This window comes from Caloenas nicobarica, chromosome 3 (assembly GCF_036013445.1).
Source record: "Caloenas nicobarica isolate bCalNic1 chromosome 3, bCalNic1.hap1, whole genome shotgun sequence".
Lineage (NCBI taxonomy): Eukaryota > Metazoa > Chordata > Aves > Columbiformes > Columbidae > Caloenas > Caloenas nicobarica.
Window position 1 is genome coordinate 100,736,016 of NC_088247.1, and position 19,839 is coordinate 100,755,854.

A 19,839-nucleotide genomic window follows, 5' to 3' on the forward strand; every position below is an offset into this window, starting at 1 on the left:
ATCTTACCTGTTAAGAAGCATAATACTCAGATTTTTATGTATATTGGGTAGTTTTTTTCATTTTGGTGCTGCACCTTGCTTTTACCATGTCCTTTGGTTGCGCCATATGCAAACTCCTTGAATAACTTAAATTGGTAACTACCTCCAAAAGAGAAAGAAGCTTGAGACTCTTATGGCACGTGGGAGTGGTATATTTTAATTCTGGGCATTTGGCAGGTGATTTATTTCACAAGTTTTGTTTTAATTGACCAACAGTTCAAAAGAAGAGCTAAACCCTGTTTGGCCCAGACCCCTCCCAGTCTCCTCTCTCAGCTGTGGGATGGGCTGCCCTCCCTCCCTGCCTCCCTCCCTGTGTTTTCAGTCCTATTCTTTTCAATAGTTACCAAGAACAACCTTCAGCAGCTTTTCCCAGCCCTCGGAGCGCTCGGTCTGCTTTTCCTGCTCCCATGAATATCTCTGCTCAAGCAAAACTCTGCTGCTGCCCTTCATTCCAGAGAGCATGAATCATCTCAACTTTGTGTATTTCTGTACCTATCTATATAAAGCCAATAAGGATGGGGTGGTTCCAGTTTTGTTAGGCTTCAGGCCAGCTCCAGAGTATGTGGAGTTTAATATTCTATGGATTGCATGCAAAGCAACAAAGTTTTGTTTAATAAGAGAAGGCACAGGGTCAACTCTTCCCCATGTCTCTTATCCTCTGGTCTAATTTCTCTTCACGTTAATTATGCTAACTTTTTTTTTCAGCAAGGAAAGCATTGAAAAAAAAAAAAAACAACCAAACAACCAAATAACATCTTCTCCCTGCTTTCCTTCAGCCTGCTGTTAAGGAAACACTTTGGGAGTGGTGGTGGGATATCCTTGTTGTGCCTGATGCCACTGCACCACGGCATCTTCCCTGCTAAAAGATGGAGGGAAGAGCTCCCGCTCCCGCAGCTGCGAGCCAGGTTCTCCTGGGTTCACACCTTGAGCAGAACAAAAGAGCTGGAAGCTGCTCCCCGGGGCCCCTGCAGCTTCCTGGTGGAGATAGGGCTTTTGTGTGTGCGTGTGTTTTGTTTTAAAGAGAGAAGTGAGTTGTTTGGAGGCCATAAAAGTGTTTTGACTATCGGATGCTTCCAGAAGAAGGTGGTCTGTAAAGCTGCATCTGTTCAGAGCTGGCTCAGTAGCTGTCTCCAGGGAGGAAGGCAGAAGTCATCTGGCACGCAACGCTCTGTACGACTTAAAATGACAAACTCCTCGTTCTTACGAAATGAGTCCTGGCATAGTTAATATCCACACAGAGCAATCATCAATGTTGTGCACTTCCAGCCCCTGCAAATTGCTCAATGACTTCTTCGAGACTTGCTGAGGTAAGGAGTAAGAGGGCCAGGAGAAGGCTTGACGTAGTGAAGACTCTTAGGATCTTGTTAAATAGATAGTGGTAAAAAAGATCCTAGTGGTAAATAAGACATTAAACTTAGGCTCTAGGACCTCAGGGGCAGACATGGGAGAACAGAGAAGTTCTTGGTTAACAGATGGCAGAAGACTGACGAGTTCTTTTATGTTATTCTAAAGCAGTAGCTTTTAACCTCTTGTCATCATGTAAACCTCAAAGGTTTCACCTCCGTAGATGATCTAGCAAGAAAGGGCTTCTCCTTAATCATTCTTTTTCAGACTGATAGGGATGGCTGATATTTCTTGGACAAAGCATTTTGTTTTCAAATGCATCTTTTTAATTGCTTTATGTCTTAAGGGACCTGTTGAAATGAAACTCCAGACAAACTGAAAAGCTTCAACACCAAAGATGCTTGTGCTTGTGCAATGCTTCATCCTTTGAAATTATTTCCTTTTGTTTAAATCCATGTGTTTAATCTGTTGCATATCAAATTGTAAAATTGAATTAGGACGCTTTCGTCAAGCCTTCAGATATGACCTCATGAGAACAAATGGCTTCCAAGAGGCAGTTTGGAAGGTGATTTTAGGAATACTTATAAAAAAGTATTATTTCTTCACAGTGCCTTGTTCGTTCCAATAGCCCATTCTCTCATGCCAGTGAGTCAACTCTTTGAGCATTATTTTGCAACATTTTCTTAGTGTTTCTTAATTCTGTTTTCAGTATATGTGGTGCTAATTGTGAACTGCTAACCAGAATCAGACTTGCATTGAGTTTTGATACCACTAGGATTTCTTGCAGGTATAAGTGTTCTCGGAAGTAGCTAAATAATTAATAGCAATAGTTCACTTGAAAGATACACTGGTTACACTTCTTATCACAAACCGCCTACTTTAGAAACGGTTAAATATGCACCCTGCTGATGTTATGTACTAATCAGGTCTTTAAGTAGTGTCTATTATAGGCATGTATGATCACAAGGAGAAGGTAACAGAGTTGTTTGCCATAGTTTTGAAACTTGTTTGAATATTGAAGTACTTAAAAGATTCCACTAGCCATTTGTGAGCCATTTATAAACTGTGTTATGAATGTAATCTTGGAGATTATGACTGAGGGCCCTTGGCTATTCAATGACTTTGTTGCTTTTAACTTTGTTTTTCTATCCCAGTTAAGAAGGGCGTTCTTGTTAGGAATGGAAATACATACAAGTGTTGCTTCATCCAAGCAAAATGGTAGTGAAAAGCTTTCTTGATTATGTGGATGTTTGGTTTTGATTATTATCTTGAATATTTACTGCACTGACTTTCAGGTTATGTACAGTTTATCTAAAGAGGATTTTCTTTGTTTTTCAAGTGATCCAAGAATTGCAAAGTTTGTGGGCAGTGATGTATTGGGAGAGTAGGAAGCTGCGGCTGGAAATACAGGTATGAACAATCCTGGGCTTCACTCTCAGCTGTGCCACTGGCAGAGATTTCTAAGAGTATGCTTTTGAAGCAGCCTTATACTTAGGGATTCTACGTCCAGGAACAAATACTGGTGTGGATCGTTGGCAGAGATGGTGCCTGAAGTCTGGCAGCTGAATGACGACTGTTGCTAGAGGGCCGAGTGCCTGAGCTTACTGCTCTTTGTCATTGAGACTTTGACATACCTGCCCGTAGCATCCATACAGTGACCACCTCACAGTGCTCCTTAGAGATGAAGGGCAATCAAAACCACCCTGTTAGCCCTTCCACTGTTGCGCAGGCTGCTCCCTCATTTATAATCCCAATGACTTTCGAAAGAGCTTAAAGTTCGTAAGTAAAGGATGTTGCACAGCTACGTGTTGGTAACTATAGTGTGGTTTTGTATACTGCTGGTTTTTAGGTGAGTTAAACACTTGACGGTACCTGCTGACATCTTGTTATGTGCTTATGAAAAAGAAAGGTTGTTTTGTTTTTTTTTTTTAATCAAGAAGACTTCATAAAATTCTCAAGTGGATGTCACTTCATGATAACAGAAAAAGACTACGAAATTTTTTCAGAATCTTCAGACAAGATCCTCAATTTAAGGGCTCCTTAGTTTACCAAAACAGTGTATTAGACCTGCATATAAATATACTTCCAGTTAGAACATTGATCAAACAAATCCAGCTTGGGGGGATGATACAGTGACATTCATTCTTGCAGGTTGTGTTAGGAAAGGGACCAGTCAGGCCTTGCAAGGTGTTGAACATCTTTCTGACGTTGTATAAGTGCAGCCAGCAGGTCAGATCAGGATTGCCAGTGCCACTGCTGTCCTCTCCATCTGCTATGTTATTTACCTGTATTCCTTTTTTTTAACTGCTGGAGCATACTTTTATTTTAACTTTTGGCATCATTGACTAGAATTAAAGTGGAAGTGATTTTTTTTTTGGTAAATAAGATAGTCTAAGTAAGAAGGGAAATTAATTACTCATGTCTTTCTATAATATCAATATTATACTTACCAGAGACAGACCTTTGTCTTTGGTTGTCATTCACTTCAGTTACTGTTGAAGCATATTGCTGGACCATCTGCCTTGTGACAAATTAACATCTTCTAATTTCTTAATGTCTTCTAATTTCTTAAGAGACTGGAATGATTGGTCTGTGGACTCAGGTTCTTCGTGTAGGATGGTACTAGGTCTGACTTTAAATGCTCATTGTCAGCCAATGCATAGGCTTTTCTAAGCTATGATTTAATGAGGTGGACGTACAAATGACACTTAAATTTGTGATAGTAGGCATTTCAGCTGTCAGTCTATATCCATGATAGAAAAATTTAGAAGCTAATGCCCGAAGTACACAAACGACTTTGAAATGTTCAATGGAGAGAGCTCTCCCAGGACTGTTCAGTAGCTTTGTGCAGAGCAGCCTTCAGGATAATATAAATATGTGGGCTTTATGTAAAGTTCTGCTATGGGGAGATGAATCCCAGCTGAACTGAAGTGGATCTTTCTGTCCTATTTCTAGACTAAATCACCAAGCTCAGGCCGTCTTGATGGAAGGGAGTAGTTCAATCAGCCACTCAAGAATACTGCTTTCATTGATTTCAGTAGCCAGGCATAGAAAATGGGCTTAAAAATGTGTAAGGCTGGGAGGAGAAGAGGGAGTGTCAATACAGAGACCTTCTCCAGAGCTAGTTCTGTGAGTGCAGCACAAAACCTTAATATTACATGAGTGTTGTTTTTGTTTGTTTGTTTGTTTTCTGAAGTAATATCAAGCAATGTGTTGCTTTCTCTAAACTTGCTAGCATCATCTTGAACATGTGTTGCTTAAAAGCCATTAGGAAAAACATTTATGAAGCTGTAGTAGCTTATCAGAGCTTTTCTTCCATGCAGACTGTACCAGCAGATTGTGAAAGAGACAGGACTCCATACCCAAGGCTCTTTGGTTTTTTGTAGGTGCAGAATATGACTTAAAATATAACATTACTGGCTGGCCCATTTTTGAAGTTGCTGCCAATTAATCTTGCTCTGTATGCAATCCTCTTAAACCTTCCCCGGTGCAATCTGGGTGCATATTCTAAGTTGAGTTACATAATTTTAATTTGTTGAATAAACTCCTATAAATGCTCTGTTAGGAATACAATATTTATATTTATCATTTGTGTGTTACTTAATGGGATATAACCCAAATCATCACTGAGCAGTTCTGAAATAGAAGGCAACAGCTGTAATACTGAGAAAGCGATGCAGGTCAGGAGTTCAAACATTGAGATTAAAGGGATGACTTTTACTCTACTGTCTTTACTTTGTCATGCTTGCTGTAAGTAGATGTCAAGACTCTCTGGTATATAAACCACGGCGCTTATATTTCTCCTTTTAAAAAATTATTTTTATTTTTAGTTGCTGAATCCGATCACTTTCCTCTGCTGATATTTAAGTCTTACTGACTGTAGTGGAAACAGAATTTCCTGTGGTGATTAAAACCACAGGTGCTAGGATTAAGGAAGGCCTCTTTTTTTGGTGGTACATAGACTAAAACTGGAATGATACAGAGAAGATTAGTGTGGCATCCTCAGGGCTGACAGGAAGATTTGGAAGAGCGCATGAGGGGATCAAACTCTGGGAGGTGTCACCATGGGGACACTTCTCTGGCATTCACAATATTTTTATCAAGACTTCAGTCTGACTGATTTGAAGATGGGAATTGGCTGCTGGAAGCAGAAACCTCTTTGGATGCAGCACTGATGTGTGCAGCCTTTATAGAAAACGTACATTTTCAGGATAGGCGGTTTAGACCACTGATCATTGCATTGCTTCCCTAGAGCCTCGCAACGTCCAGCTGTGCTGTTTGGAGAGAAAGGGCACCTTTACTACAGGAAAGCTATTTTCTGGGTTGTCAAATCCAAGCCATGTAAGATGTGGATAATAACCCTAGCACTGAAATACAGACTAATGGTGACAATCCTTTCTGTTCCCTTTTACCTTTTATCCATAAGACTTTTTTTGGAGGAGGAGAGTTATTCTAAGGGACAGCTATAATATCTCAGCACCTCCTGAACATTCCTCTTTCCTTCAAATTTTAGTCATTCTGGCTTGAGGAGTCTTGGGATCAGGATCCTGTCTAAAGTTCTCTTGTTTTTTTACTTTTGTAATTGCATTCTAGGTATCTTTTATTAAGGTACGGTTTTAAACAGACTATACACTGCTGTATGGACATTACAGCTTGCTCTAATACTGTGTTCTCACTCAATGGTGGAGGTGGTGCCATTCTGTAAGATCACAGAGGTGACACCTGAATGGCTTTTTGGACCAGATCCTGTTGGCTACTCTCTTGCAATTGTTTGCACTGAATTTATTGAATCTGTTTGTAGGAACGAGAATTTTTATATATGTGTATATATATGTGTGTGTGTGTATAAAAATATATTTATAAAATATTTAAAATATGAGTTTGTATATCCATACATATGTGTATAAAATACATATAAAAATAAGTTTTCATTCCTTATATATAATATATATATTAAAATTCATTCCTATATATAATATATTAAAAAAAGTTCTTGTTCCTACAAAAAGGTTCTCTCTATATATATATATCAGAAACATAGCTTTGATTTGCAAGTTGACAAGTAGTTACATATGTATATGTATATATGGGTAGCAGTCGTGCGTGTCAAACAGCATGTTTTATAAAGTAGCCTTTATCTTCTGGAACATGAGCGTTGCAGGAGCGGGCTGTGGTCGGGTGAAATGCAATCCTTGGGGCAGCGGGGCTGCTTGTGTTGGTAAGGTCAGCAGGATTTGCTCTCAAATTCATCCAGGCATTACTGCGCACACTAATGAAATGTGCAGCGCAGAAGTATGGTCTTCTACTTCACTAAGGATAATAAACAGTAAAATCTAAGGTTTTATTATGGTATATATTACAATTTTCCATTATTTGTCATCTCCTCTTTGCCTCACCTTTATTAGGTGCCACCTCGGCTCTACGAGTTGAACCTTCGTACATGTATTTTTATAAAAAGGAGAATTCAAAGGTTTTTTCCGTAGCACCCTGCATCAGAGTAACTGAGATTCTACACGACCACAGTTACGGCTGCAGATTTCTGTGCGTGCCACAAAGAATTATTTGTGCAATCATCCTGCACTCGTCATCAGCGTGAGAGTTTACAAAAGTCACCTCTTAACTTTTAAAAGTTATTCCTCTTCCAACAATGTTCTTCAGTTTATGAAATGTGGCCAGCCACCTTACTTAATGACCTGGTCGTCAGCAGTTTTACAAAGATTATTGCCTTTGTATTTCACACAGCACATTTGCGTATAACCAAAACAATCTAAAAAGAAACCACAAATTGTAAAATCCTGACCACATAATTTTTAAGTTAATAGGAAACATGAAACCTTTACATTTAGTGAAGTAACTTTCCAGGTGTCCCTGTTTTTCTAATAAACAGTTACTATTTATTAAAAAAAAATCAATTTATAGAAAGACAGTATTGTATTGAATTAAAAGTTCCAAAACAGATAAGTTCTGTTCTTTCCCTGTATGCACACTAGGGGCCCATTTCTGCTTTTTGACTTACAAAGCTTCCACTGACAGCAGCCCCACAGGATAAGTCCATAAAGGCACAGGGAACAGATAAGTGTAAGTTGAGTTAAACTTAGCTCCCGATAATGCCAGCAGCTTTTGAAACTGACAGGTAATCATTAAATACAAACTATTTTGGAATGAATAAAAATAAAAAGCTTTCCAGGCTAAAATACAAAGCCGTAATTGGGATGATTTTGACAGATATATCGGTCCTGAAAATTAAAGGTAGAACATGGGAGCTGTGCAGAAGGGCATGTGATTATTGAATTCTGATGATACTACTCTTTATCCAGCTTTGTAGAGTGCACACGGTTTGGCTCTGTCATTTCTGACAATTTTTCATTGTCTCTTCTGTGCGTTGCTCACTTCAGCAAGGTAGAAATGGCACCTGTTTAGAGTATAGTTTGTAGTGCTTCACGGCAAAAAACCCCACAAATGTGCAGGGGAGATCTTTTAGAAATAAGATCAGGTATTTCATGATGTATGTCATGATGTATGTATTCCAGATATTTTCCATTTACAAAATGGAAAGTTGGTGTTTGTTAATGTCTGTGTATTTCAGTGATGTGCATAGTAGGTAGGTGTCCCTTCCTGAGACAAACCAGAGCAGCTCAGGGATGTGTGATGGGCCTTCTACAGCTGCTGGGGATTTGGCTCCAGTGGTCGGGGCTTTTGGAATGGAGAAGCCACAGCTTGTCTCTGCTGCTGCGCCTGGGAAGTTCTGCATGGCACAAACATCACCATGCTGATAGCAGAAAGTTTTAGGGAATCGAGCTTTGTTGCAGTGCTGAGGCAAAACGGAGACCTGCACCTGGGTAAGCCTGACACTGTGTCACACTAAAAGGGTCTGAGAAAAAGCAAATGGGTCGTCTCGAATGAGAACAAAACCAAGATGTATTTTCTTTTTTTTTGTTTCTTAGACTTTCTGAAGGGCTCTGAGGAAACATTGCCAGATCGGAAGGAATCTCAGCAACTTTCAAAATCTAGTCGGACTGGTTTGCTGTCAGCCTGGCTGGATCTCTGGCAGCTTACGGGGAGAGCTCCTCTGGAGCTTGGACCTCCAGCACTTGTTGCTGCATGGGCAGCCCGGCCAGGCACTGGGCACATGAGGGGTTGAGAGCCTCCAAGAGGGCATCTCGAAGGCTCCAGGATTTGTGAAAGACACCGCAAAGTTTGGGTTGGATTTTTTGGTTTTCGTTTTGGTTTTGTTTGTTGGTTTTTTTCCTTCCAAATTGGAATAAGTTTGTAAGAATCAAAACACTTAATGATTTGTGAAGGTTGTATCTTTGGAGGTCTCCTGAGAAATGGTGGGAAGTTTCCTGCAAAAGGATGGCATAGAGTACTGTCCCCATGCTGCTCTGAAGCCCCTGCAGCAAGTGATGGGCAGAGCACGGACAGCAGCCAAGTCTTACAGGGCCACAGATGCCATCTAAGGAATATCTCCATGGTTTAGCTATAGCTCTCAGAGGAAATAATTTAATAACTCTCTTCTTTAGAAGTGTTTGGGTTTGAGGTACCTCGTGTAACAGAGCTGGTTGCTCAGCTGGTGAGCGGCGGAGCTGTGAGATGTAATAGCTCGAGGAACTGTCCCCTTGGTTTTGTACAGGTGTGTTGCAGAAGTGAAAACAGCTGAATCTACACGTTGAGTTTGCTTGTTTATTTGAGAAATTTTGGAAACATTGCCATTCTTGACACTGCAGCTGTGTTTTTAAGGTCAGTAGGAGCAGCACATTGACATGTACAGCAGTAAAAGCGTGATGTTGTGGCAGAGACATTTAATCTGGCCTTGCAGGAATTCATAGCGAGAAGTGGAAAGCACCATGAACTCTTGCATCAGGAGGATGCGGTCTCAGTTGTGTCTGCAGCATACCCATGCACTTTTAAAGAATGGAGAGTAAGTTTACTTTCAGAGCCTGTGTCCACATACCTGTAAATAATATATTTCCTTAGCTCCTCCACCTCTCAGAGAATCTCATATTTGCTGGTATTTTGGGGGCTGCCATCCTCGTGCTTCAGAAAACATTCAAACATTTTGCAGAAGGGCGATGGTTCCTGAGATGTGGTCAGCTGGAGAAAGTCTTTGGTGGTGTTTGGCTGGTTTGTGTCTTATGTGATTTTCATTGCGCTTTCAGTGAGATCCCAGTCATCCTCTCTCACTTCTGGTGTGTTTACCTGTAATACCGTGGGCAATGGCCCAGCTGTGCTTCTCAGTACCTCAGCTCGAGTACCTCAGCTACATCTTTCTTCATCTCTAGAAACAAAGCAGAGGTTCTTCAGAAGCAGCCTTGTCCCACCCAGGAGGGTGTGATTACAAACCCCTGGCAAGTAAAACCTGTGATGACTTAATTCAGGAGGGAATACAGGGCTAAAATGGGTGAGGGTATAGAAAAAAACTACTTGATCACTGTTAATGTTGATGTACAGCGTTGCTAAACGGAACGCAAAAGACAAGTCTTATGGCATAAAGTTGAGGGATGCCTAGTCATTTCCCTAGGGCAGCTGCCCTCCCGAGGTCAAAGCATGACACATTCCCCACACACAGGCACTGGAGCAGGCATGGATGGAGCCTGTGATGTTTGTTGTGGCCAAAAGAGGCAGTGGAAAAACTGAATTACAGGCGCAGCCTAAGCATTTGGGGCTTGAGAGTTTCTGTCAAGCGCAGATGGGGATGTATTTGCACGCTTCCGACAGGAGAGGAGATCTCGGAGAAGGCGCAAATCCTCCTCAGCTCTGATCCCCTCCCTGCTCGGCAGGTCGCACCAAGTGTCCTGTCGGCGGGGAGCGGTGAGAACTGCCCAAAACCCACTTGGAAGCGAAACCCCGGAGGCGGGCGAGGGGCAGCGCCGAGCCTGAACGCCTCCTGCTGCCGGTACCGCGGGCAGATCCCCGCCCGCTGCCCCTGCAGCCTTTAGCAGAAACGCATCCCAGCGGGTTCCTAGAGGCGCCTAATCCTTCCTCTAAAAGCAAGGGCGCTATTTGTCCCAATTACTTTAATAATAGGTGCAAGCAATGTTAAAGCCTTCCTTTTTTTAGAACAACAGGAAAAAAAAAAAAAAAAAAAGAAAGAAGTAAAAAGCCTGGTATGAGTTGCTTTTTCGTCTGGGCTCCGGGCTGCCTCCTCTCCCCGGCCCCGGGGCGAGGCACCTCGGCGGCCAGGCTGCCGCGACTCGCTCGCCGGTTGCGCGGAGCGGAATAAATAGGCGGGCGGCGGCGCGGCCGGCGGAGCCCTCCGCTCCCCGCAGCCCCTCCACGTCACTCCGCGGCGAGGCGAGCACGTGGGGCGGGGAGACCTTATAAATCTCCCTCTCCCTGCGCGGCCGTGATGTTATCTGCTGGCACCCGTCCCCTCCTCGCAGGGAGAGCCGCGGGGCCGGGGGAGGCGGGCGGGGGGCGCCGGGCGGAGCGCTAGATCCGCCGGGAGCTGCGCGCTGCGCTGTGCCGCGCCGCCGGGGCCAGCCCCAGCCCCAGCCCCAGCCCCGCGGGGGAGGCCGGGGGGGAGAGCGGCGCTGCGCTCCGCGCCAGCGCCGGGCGGCCTCTCCGCGCCTGCGATCCGCGGGAGGCTGTCGGGGCGGCGGCGGCGGCGCTGCCTCGCTGACTGCGGCGTGGGGTTGGCGTTTGGGAAGGAGGAGGAAGAGGAGGGAGCTGGAAAAAGCTCTGCAGCGCGCAGCGGCCCGGGCGGGGGTGGGTCGGTGCATGCGGCGCGGGGCGCACGCAGCAGCCTGCGGGACGCGGCCGGACGGAGGAGCAGCAGCAGCACCGCCGCCGCTCGCTGCCGCCGCGGGGGCAAGGCGCCGCCGCCTGCCGCTCCGCCCGGCCGCGGGGGCCGGGACTCCGCGCAGCCCGGCGCACACGTGCGCGCCTCTGCCGGCGCCGCCGCGGGGGCTGAGCGGGGCTGAGCGCGGGGCGGTGCCGCTGCCCGCCGGGAGCCGCCGGGCGCCGCGGGCGCACGGCGGGGCTGAGCGCCGCGCCGGCCGCCTCTGCCCCGCCGGCTGCGCCAGCGCCCTTTAATACCCATCACTGCTTTTTCTTCCCCTCCTTTTTTTTTTTTTTTCCCTTTTTCCTTTTTTTTTTTTCCTTGATTTTTTTTTTTTGTTTCCCAGCCGGCTCCGCCAGCGCGTTGAGAGCAGTCTCCCTTCCATTTACTTGATTCGCAGGTTTGTTTATCTGTTTGGGGGTTTTTTCCTCCCCTTTTTTTCCTGTCCTGCTTACTCCACCCCCGAATTTTATCTAGTTGTAGCAATTTGCTGCCTTTTTTTTTTAATAATAATTGGTATTTTTTTCACTGACGCCTCCCGTGCGTTTTTTGATTGCAAGCCGTCCTTGCAGTCCGGTTTTTAACTGCATTTTGTCTGCAGGTCTTCCCTTTGTTTGCACACATCCCCTTTTATTTTTAAATTTTTGTCGTTGTTGTTTGCTGTTAAAGTCACTCTTTTTTGGGGGGGGCGCTGTATTTAAACACTTAAAATGCACTGCTATCTCCTGAGCGTGTTTCTCACCCTGGATCTGGCCACCGTGGCTCTCAGCCTGTCTACCTGCAGCACCCTCGACATGGATCAGTTTATGCGCAAGAGGATCGAGGCGATCCGGGGGCAGATCTTGAGCAAACTGAAGCTCACCAGCCCCCCGGACGAGTACCCCGAGCCCGAGGAGGTGCCCCCGGAGGTCATCTCCATCTACAACAGCACCAGGGACCTGCTGCAAGAGAAAGCCAACCACAGAGCTGCCACTTGCGAAAGGGAGAGGAGCGACGAGGAGTATTATGCCAAAGAAGTTTACAAAATAGACATGCAGCCTTTTTACCCGGAAAGTAAGTCATCTGTGTTTGTGCATGTGTGTGTAACTTCAACCCCGAGGCTTGGCAGTGGCCAGCACCTTCAAATACCAGCCCCATGCATCAAAATCTGCCGCCTTTGCTCGGTTTGCTCTTATCTGCAGCATCTCTTCAGTGGTGGCTTCTAGAGTTTGGGTTAGGTGGTGGGGTACGCATATGCCAGGGTGGGTGGGTTGGGGGGTCAGCTGTCCCCCCAGACTCACGGGGTTTCCATCCCCTTTGAAGTCACCCAGGAGTCCCTAAAAATGCCTCTCTTTCCACCACCATGTAGCTGAGCAAAGCCCCCCCTGCCCGGGATCCCGCTCTCTCCCCAGCACTGGGTTCAGCTTCCCCGCAGCCCCGTGTGCAGCCTCCAAAAAGAGCCAATATCTTTCCACTGCTGTTGTTTCCCTTGGAGTGTCTGGATCGGGCAGGTTTCCATTTCTCCATAACTGAAAAGGCGGTCTTTAAAAAAAAAAAAAAGAGAAAGTCACCGTCTCCTCTGCTGTCTGCGCCCCTCTAGAACATTGTCCCGCAGCCCGCTACTCAGGTCGGTGCTCAGAGAGGGCAGAGGCACAGACGTCCTCCCTCCTTCCCACTTTAACTCGCCTCTTGTTTCAGTTCAGGAGCACTTTCATTTCAGATATAGAAAAAGTTTTCCCTTCTGGGTAGCCTCGGTTCTTGGAACCTGTCTCAGCCCGTCTGCTTTTTGCTGGTTTTAATGACCTTCTGGTGATCCGCGCCACGTTTTGCACCAAAAAAAAAAAAAAAAAAAAGGTACAAATGCTCCGTGCTGACCAAATCCACTTAGAATGATTAATAATCATAGCGACGTGCCTTTTTGTTTTGGTAGTGAAGTTTAAGTGTATAGAAAAAAGAAAAGTAAAAGCACCACACTCCCTTAAAAGAATCTAGATCATCAGCATACCGAGGAAAGTGAAATACCAGAAGCAGAAAATAACTTCACCGTTCGCATATCCAATACCTAGTCACTACTCTTTTCATTTCGCTTGCTTTTCTCTCTCTTCCCTCCCCCGCCACTTGATGCCCTATATACTTGCTGTCTGGTTTTGAAAAGCACATACCTCTTGCTTAAATAGATAATGCAGCCATCTTGGTAACTGTATCCTAGAGTTTCTAATTGCATTTTCCACTTATTTATTTTTAGTTTAGCAAGTTGTAGCTTTGGGGCTTGCTCCGTCTTGCATGTGATAGTCCTAGGATGCCAGCCAAGGCATCTGAACCCCACGCTCGGTGCAGCTGCCTGCCTTTCTCCCTTTATTCTTAAATGACAGCATCAGGTACAGGACATCCTGGCAGTCAGAGCCATTTTATTATTGTAATTATGGCACCATCCATAATAGCCATGGTAAATACACTCCACCCTTGTTACCCTCGGGGAAGAAATTTTTTTTTTTTTCTTTAAATGGGTATTTGGAGCCAAGTGGGTATGAGCAAAGAACTTCAGTGTAATTCATAGCAGTAGCGAGAACACAGAAATCATGCCCATTTTCCACGTTGGTATATTGTAGTATTTTGCTGGTGGTTTTGGTGGAAGTCAGCACTTTGTTTTGAGACCTGTCAGGTGATGCCCTGAGCAGAGCACTGAGTACCTATGGGCGAAGGTTGGGAAGACCGATAGCAGTGCCTTGGCTTTGGTGGAATTGACCCTGTAACAGAGAGTCCCTGAGCCGTAAAATGCATCCATCCTGAGCTCGCCTGTCCTTTTCCCTCGCATGAGCAAACTACAAAGAACTGATAGTCCAAAATGCAGCTGCATACTTTGCAGAAAATAAAAATATCTATGGTATGTGACTTGGATGGTGTTGACAAAAGAGGATTTATTTTTAAAATCTTGTCAGAGGCCAGATTTGTACCGAAGTGTATCGATAGAGGTTTTGGAAGAGCAAAGGAGATTGCGGGTATCTACCAACAGAGTGCATCAGACGTTTGGGATCGGAGGGCCAGTTAGCAGCAGATCCAGTACTACTGTGCAAGGGCTGTGGCTAACATCAGAGTAAGTAGGTTAACTGTTTTTCCACTGCTCTCTAGTTATGCTGGATGGAGCGAACCTTTCCAAAAAAGACAGAAAGGAAGAAATTGCTCCACCATATTTTAAAAGAAGAAATTGAGAGAGCAGCTTTGGCGGTCGCGGGTACTTTCTCCTAGATGTCTCAGAGTGAATTTTTTTAACTCTACAGTTTCTGCTGGGTTGGAGAGAGGCAGGAGGGAGAAGGGGATCAATGTGAGCGCACTGGAGGTCAAAAGCTGCTGGAAGGAAGGCATGGGAAAGATCAGTGGTTCAGTTTTTACCACAAGTTGTTAGCGTTCAGTAACTGACTACAACCCAAGTATTACAAATATGCTCTAATTATACTCATAGTCAGCAATATATCACTACAGATCGCTGATAGGTCTTTGTGGGGCATTTTGTAAAGTTCAGACTAAATATTTTTAGCAACGAGGAGATTTAAAAGGAAAACTATAAGAGATATTGTATATACCCTAAGGCATATTTTGTCTTAAATATTATCCTTGGCCAACTGTACTGTATAAATACAGTAAATATGAATAGAACTGGCAAGATGCCAATCTCCTGGGATGAATTTTAGTCAAGAAGGTATTTATGGGATATAAATAATACTGTGTCAACATTTGAAGAAGGGATCTGATTAGTTTTGAATTTATTCATATTAATCTTTTCACATGCTGTTAGTTTAAGGCTCAAAGTAAAGTTATGCTAAGGTTTACTGATAGTTTGCACTGAGGAAGTAAGGGGGCATCTGGCATCTGGCTTGACAGTCCACTTGAGGTTAAAGATACATCAACTCAGAATGTATGTGGAAATTCAGCGAGCTGGGGACTGCTGGACCAAAAACCAACAGATGCGAAAAGTGGTGGCGGAAAAACGTACTACAAAGAGGTTTGGAAAAACCAAAAAGCTTTTGTCTGTGAATCATGCCTCCCTGTGTTGTGCTCGCAACAGCACGGGTCCTAAGTCCAGTTGGCAGTCAGAAAACAAGTTGTTTTACGGAGCAGTTTAAAGAGGGAGGTGGGATATGGAAGTTGAGCACAACCTGAGAGAGAGATTTTGCAAATTCTGTGTCTTGGCGAAGTTATCTGAGCAGGTGCTTAATACTGATTTCTGTGAAAAATGGATCGTGTTGGAAGTTTATTATTTATCGGTTCTTCATTGATTATCTGGGCCCTGATAATTAAGCTAGTGATTGATTTGAGGCTGAGTGCTAGTCACCATTGCACTGATAATAAACAGAAGTTTAATGCTAGCACAGTTATGGATTGCAAATTGTAATACTAATGCATACCTGGGATACCAGGAGAAAAATGGCACCATGCGTATGCGGGGGCCAGGGCCCAGTTCTGTGATCTTCATTCATGGCAATTTTTATTACAGTCAATGAGCCAGGTGGTTTTGATGGCTTAAGACTCACGCAGGTAAATTTTCAAGTTTTCTGCATACTTGGAGGTAGGTCTGTAAGTACTCAGTAGCCTAAGAAGTCATGGTTATTCTGGGTTTGGTCCTGATTTTGCATGGATTTTAAACTACTTTAGTATGAAGGAGCCTCCATGAGTTCCAGCCTGCACTGGGAGGTAGGATTAGTCTTCTCAGGAGCTCTCTACCATGAATATTGCTTTACATAGACTGTCATTCTGCTGCCTGTTCGCCTAATGAAAGACAACATTATAAACTGGCTGGGCACAATGACATGCTTCTACTTTATCAACAAGGGCTCGATTTACAGCAATTATACGTATTTAGGCTCGTTCAGGGTACCAGAATTACTCACACAGGAGCAGCCGTGCTCCGTGTCTGCCGGCACTGACTGCATCATTACCGCGATGTTAACAGCTACGGCTGTGCAGCTCACGTGTGTTTGCATTTAGCAGAACACAGAACTTAATCTTTCAGGATTTCCTATGTTGTTAATGATATGGAAGCAGTCTCAGGAGCAATACCTTGTTTTAAAACCTTGTAGCTACGCTAGCCCTATAGTCATGCTCTGGAGCATCTATTTGCAGGAGGTGTTTGCCAGGCTTACTCTCTGGTTTGCAGAGAGGACTTAAAGCAGTGTGAAGGCTTCCCTGACGAGAGATGTGGGAGGAACAGTCCTTTGCTCCTTGTTCGTGAATGGCACTTACTGCAGTCTTCCTAGGTGGTGATGAAGAAAAAAACCCAACAAAACAGGATATTGCAAATGTCTTTAAAAAGGGCCAGGCAAATCTTCTGGACAGTAGTTTTCTGCATACTAAGAAGGATAATAAAATAGCATGCTCTGGTGCACTAACCAAGGGCAGCTGAAATGAAAGAGCTCTCTTCTTCCACTCCCACTCACGTGGAGGAGGTGCGGGGTGCACCATGTGTGTTTCCTGCCCATCTTCTGAATCACCAGCAATGTGCTGTAAGCAGGGCACCAGGCTGGGAGCGGGGAAGGTCCACAAGCCAGTCTGGCATGGTACATGGTCCCTGCATTTCTTCGAGAGGATGAAGCCTACAGGATATCAAAAGACCCTTGACCCACTTCTTTAATGCTACAACGTTGGAAGACCTGCAAGACAGAAACAAAGGGCTACATTCCCAAGTCCTTTCCATAACCCTCATTTTGTTTATCATCTCTGGTACCTGTTTTAATGAGGCGCTTTCACTCTAATTTGGTGGGTGAAAAGGTTAGATGTCCATCAGTGACCTTGCCATTCCCTAGCCCCCCACCTGTTCGCAGTGCGAACGTTTAACAGTCCCAGAGACCTATCTGGAAATGTGCCCTTGTCTTTTGCTCATGGCTGGAGATGTGCAGAGAGTGCCCAGAGCTTATGTCACTCTTGATGGCTCCACTCATTTGCAGGACTGGGTCTGAGTAGGTGTTTGTGTGAAGAAAACAGAGCATCTTCATTAGCTGCTGGTTTTAGCCTAACCCATCTTTGGTGTGCTACATGAGAACAGTAGTGGTCATCAGGATGGCTCTGTTAGCTTGGAGTTACTGTTCCAGTGTTTTGCAGCCAGTTTGAGATTCGTTCCTGCATCAGAGCTGAGCAAAAGGATGAATGAGGACTCCTGGGTATTGTCATCAGTGAGATTCTTCAGCACGGTGCTGAGACATGCACAGAGCTTCACACACATGAATGGACTCATTAAGGCTCTGTGTATGCCTAATTAGCTTCCTGAATTGGGGCCCGGTTTATGGCACATTTGCAGGGATGAACAAAGCCGGACAGTTGAAATCCCTCACGCTGGGATGAAATCTGCCATTTGGGCATCAGAGCCCAGGGAGTAGGAAATGCTTTACAGCATTGTTTAGAAGGAAAGAAGAGGTTCTTCAGTACTCCGGTGATCCCAAAGAAGGCTGGCCCTGTTGGGCAGCTGTTTTTTTTTTTTTTTGCCTTTGCAGTGTCCCTGCTAGACTGCTTCTGTATTACAGATAAAGAGAGGAACCCTAGGGTATGGTGACAAAACGAGTCATGAGTGAAGACACACAAACATTTCCATTCCTGTTGTGAAACCACATGCTGCACGTTTTCAAGCAGGCAGTTTCTAGCTTGAGGATGATACGCTCCCCAGGTGTTATTTAACGTAATACTGTGTTACAGTTGTTTCTGCTGATTTGTTTAAACAAAAATGTTTGGTTTGGTTATTTGTTTAGGGAAAGTTTGCATTGTGCCATCAATCAGGGGCCATAGTTTGTTTCCCTTTCACTCCATGATGTGGGCTAGTAGGTGCCAAGCTCCTGCATCACTGTCGGTTCGCTTCCTCCAGCGGTCTATCTGAAGCAGCAATGTTTCATATTAAAACGCATCCCCCAAGCTTGTCCTCAGTGTCCTTGCTGCTGTTAAGTGATGGCAGCTGGGCGCACAACTGTACAAGACATGCAGCTGCAAGGTGTAGAGGAAAAACTCAAAGATCTGTCTGTGACAACAGGATGAGGAGAAGGAAAAAAAAAACTTAGTGTGAAGGGTTGTGTTTTATCTCCTTCCAGTGTGACCAGTTGTTTCTGAATTTATGAATGACTCATGAGCCTGTTTAGTACTGTGGTGCTCTTAGCTTGAATGGCACAGGATAGGCCCTGGAGAAATAAAGTGCTAGACCTGGCTTCATTAGACCTGTCTGGTGAGCAGGTTTTTACATGTTTTTGCTGCTCTGCAAGTTGGTCCATAGTAGAGAAGTTGCCTCTTCGGGTAGTGTAGCATTCTCTAAACCAGCCAGGTTTTCCAATGGGAACCTCACGGCAGGTCATGCATGCTGATGGGAAAGCTCCTGGCTCCTTGCGGAGGAGGTCAGGTGGGATGAGTGTGGAAAGGATCTTTAGAACATCTCTCCCTCGTTCAGGTTTTAATTTGGACAGTGAATGAGAGTTCCTTTTAATTTCGTGTGTGGTGCTCATTGACATATCCAAGATCTTAATTCCAGAGCTGAGCTTTTTCCCACTGAAACCCCCTTAGGGTGGGAGCCTCTTTTTGTTCTTATATAAAAGCTAGCACAGTGAGATGCTCACTTCAGGCTATTATATATAACTGTATAAAGCATAAATGATAAGCTGACCTCATAGCTAACCCAGCTTTGAGCTGGAGGTTGAACTAGATGTCCCTTCCAACATGGATTAACCTATGATACTTGTAATACTACATTTAAATAGAAGAAAAACAATGCATTGTGTTTCAGCTTCCCTAAGGTGGTCTTGATTGAAGTATCACCCAGTTTCTAAAGATGTGTTGTTTAATGTCAATCCTGGATTTGTCTCCCTGTTGTAGCTTTCTTGCACCAAAATGTTCCTGTTCTTCTCTCCCGCTGCACTCATTTTTCCTTTACTTTTCTTGGGTGAATATTGCCTTTCAAATAAGCATGGTAGGTTGCATGAAAATCGACCACTGTGCCACACTTCAGCGAAAGCTGTGGCATTGTTTTAGGTGAACTGAGGGGGGAAAAAGAGAGATGTTGTGATACTGACCTTTCACTTTGCTTGTTTGTCTCCTTCCCACTATATCTAACCCACACTGTACTGACAAATACCGCATCTGTCTTGACAGGCAAGTTCACAAATAACCATTCATTCATAACTTGGAGCTGCTGTAAGACTCCTAAAGGGTTGCTTAATCTGACAGTTGTGCATTTGAGCAAACTTTGAAGAAAGGACTTTGCAGAATGACCATACGTTCAGTCTGACTTTATGCAAACTAAGAGGGAGGTCTTGTGTGAAAGAGGATACTGTACTTAAGTATACGTGTGTGTGTGTGTGTGCATGCATGCACACATGAACTTGCATATATTTAAGAGCATTAAAAATCTGTTGTTGCCAAAGCCCAAATTGGAATGTTCTGGGAAAGATAATTTCATTTTTAGCTTCTGGATTCATTTCAGTGATGGTAATTTCAACACTTCCTGGGGAGAGTCTGTCAGTGGTTATGTGCATCAAATGCAGCAGTAAATCTGTCATTCTTTCCATTTCAGTTTTTCAGGCTTACAACTTCGTTATTTTTCCCTGTTTGGCTGGTGTTTGTATCCAATGTTTTCCCTGGCTTTGTCTCTTTTAAACCCCTGCCTTGAATTTTAAAAGGCGAGCTAAGCTTGCTAAGTTCCTTCTCTTGTTTTTGTTTACGTATTCATTTGCAGC

General features: G+C 44.3%; 1 protein-coding gene across 1 annotated transcript in view; it reads left to right on the top strand.

The window, feature by feature from the left end:
• Nucleotides 1–11,353: 11,353 nt before the first annotated feature.
• The window catches only part of TGFB2 (transforming growth factor beta 2), a 66,295-nt gene continuing 57,809 nt past the window's right edge, over nt 11,354–19,839 (top strand). Inside the window, exon 1 of the mRNA XM_065631840.1 lies at nt 11,354–12,214. Coding sequence (XP_065487912.1) covers nt 11,872–12,214 — 343 coding nt within the window. The 5' untranslated portion in view covers nt 11,354–11,871. The remainder of the gene's footprint in view (nt 12,215–19,839) is intronic.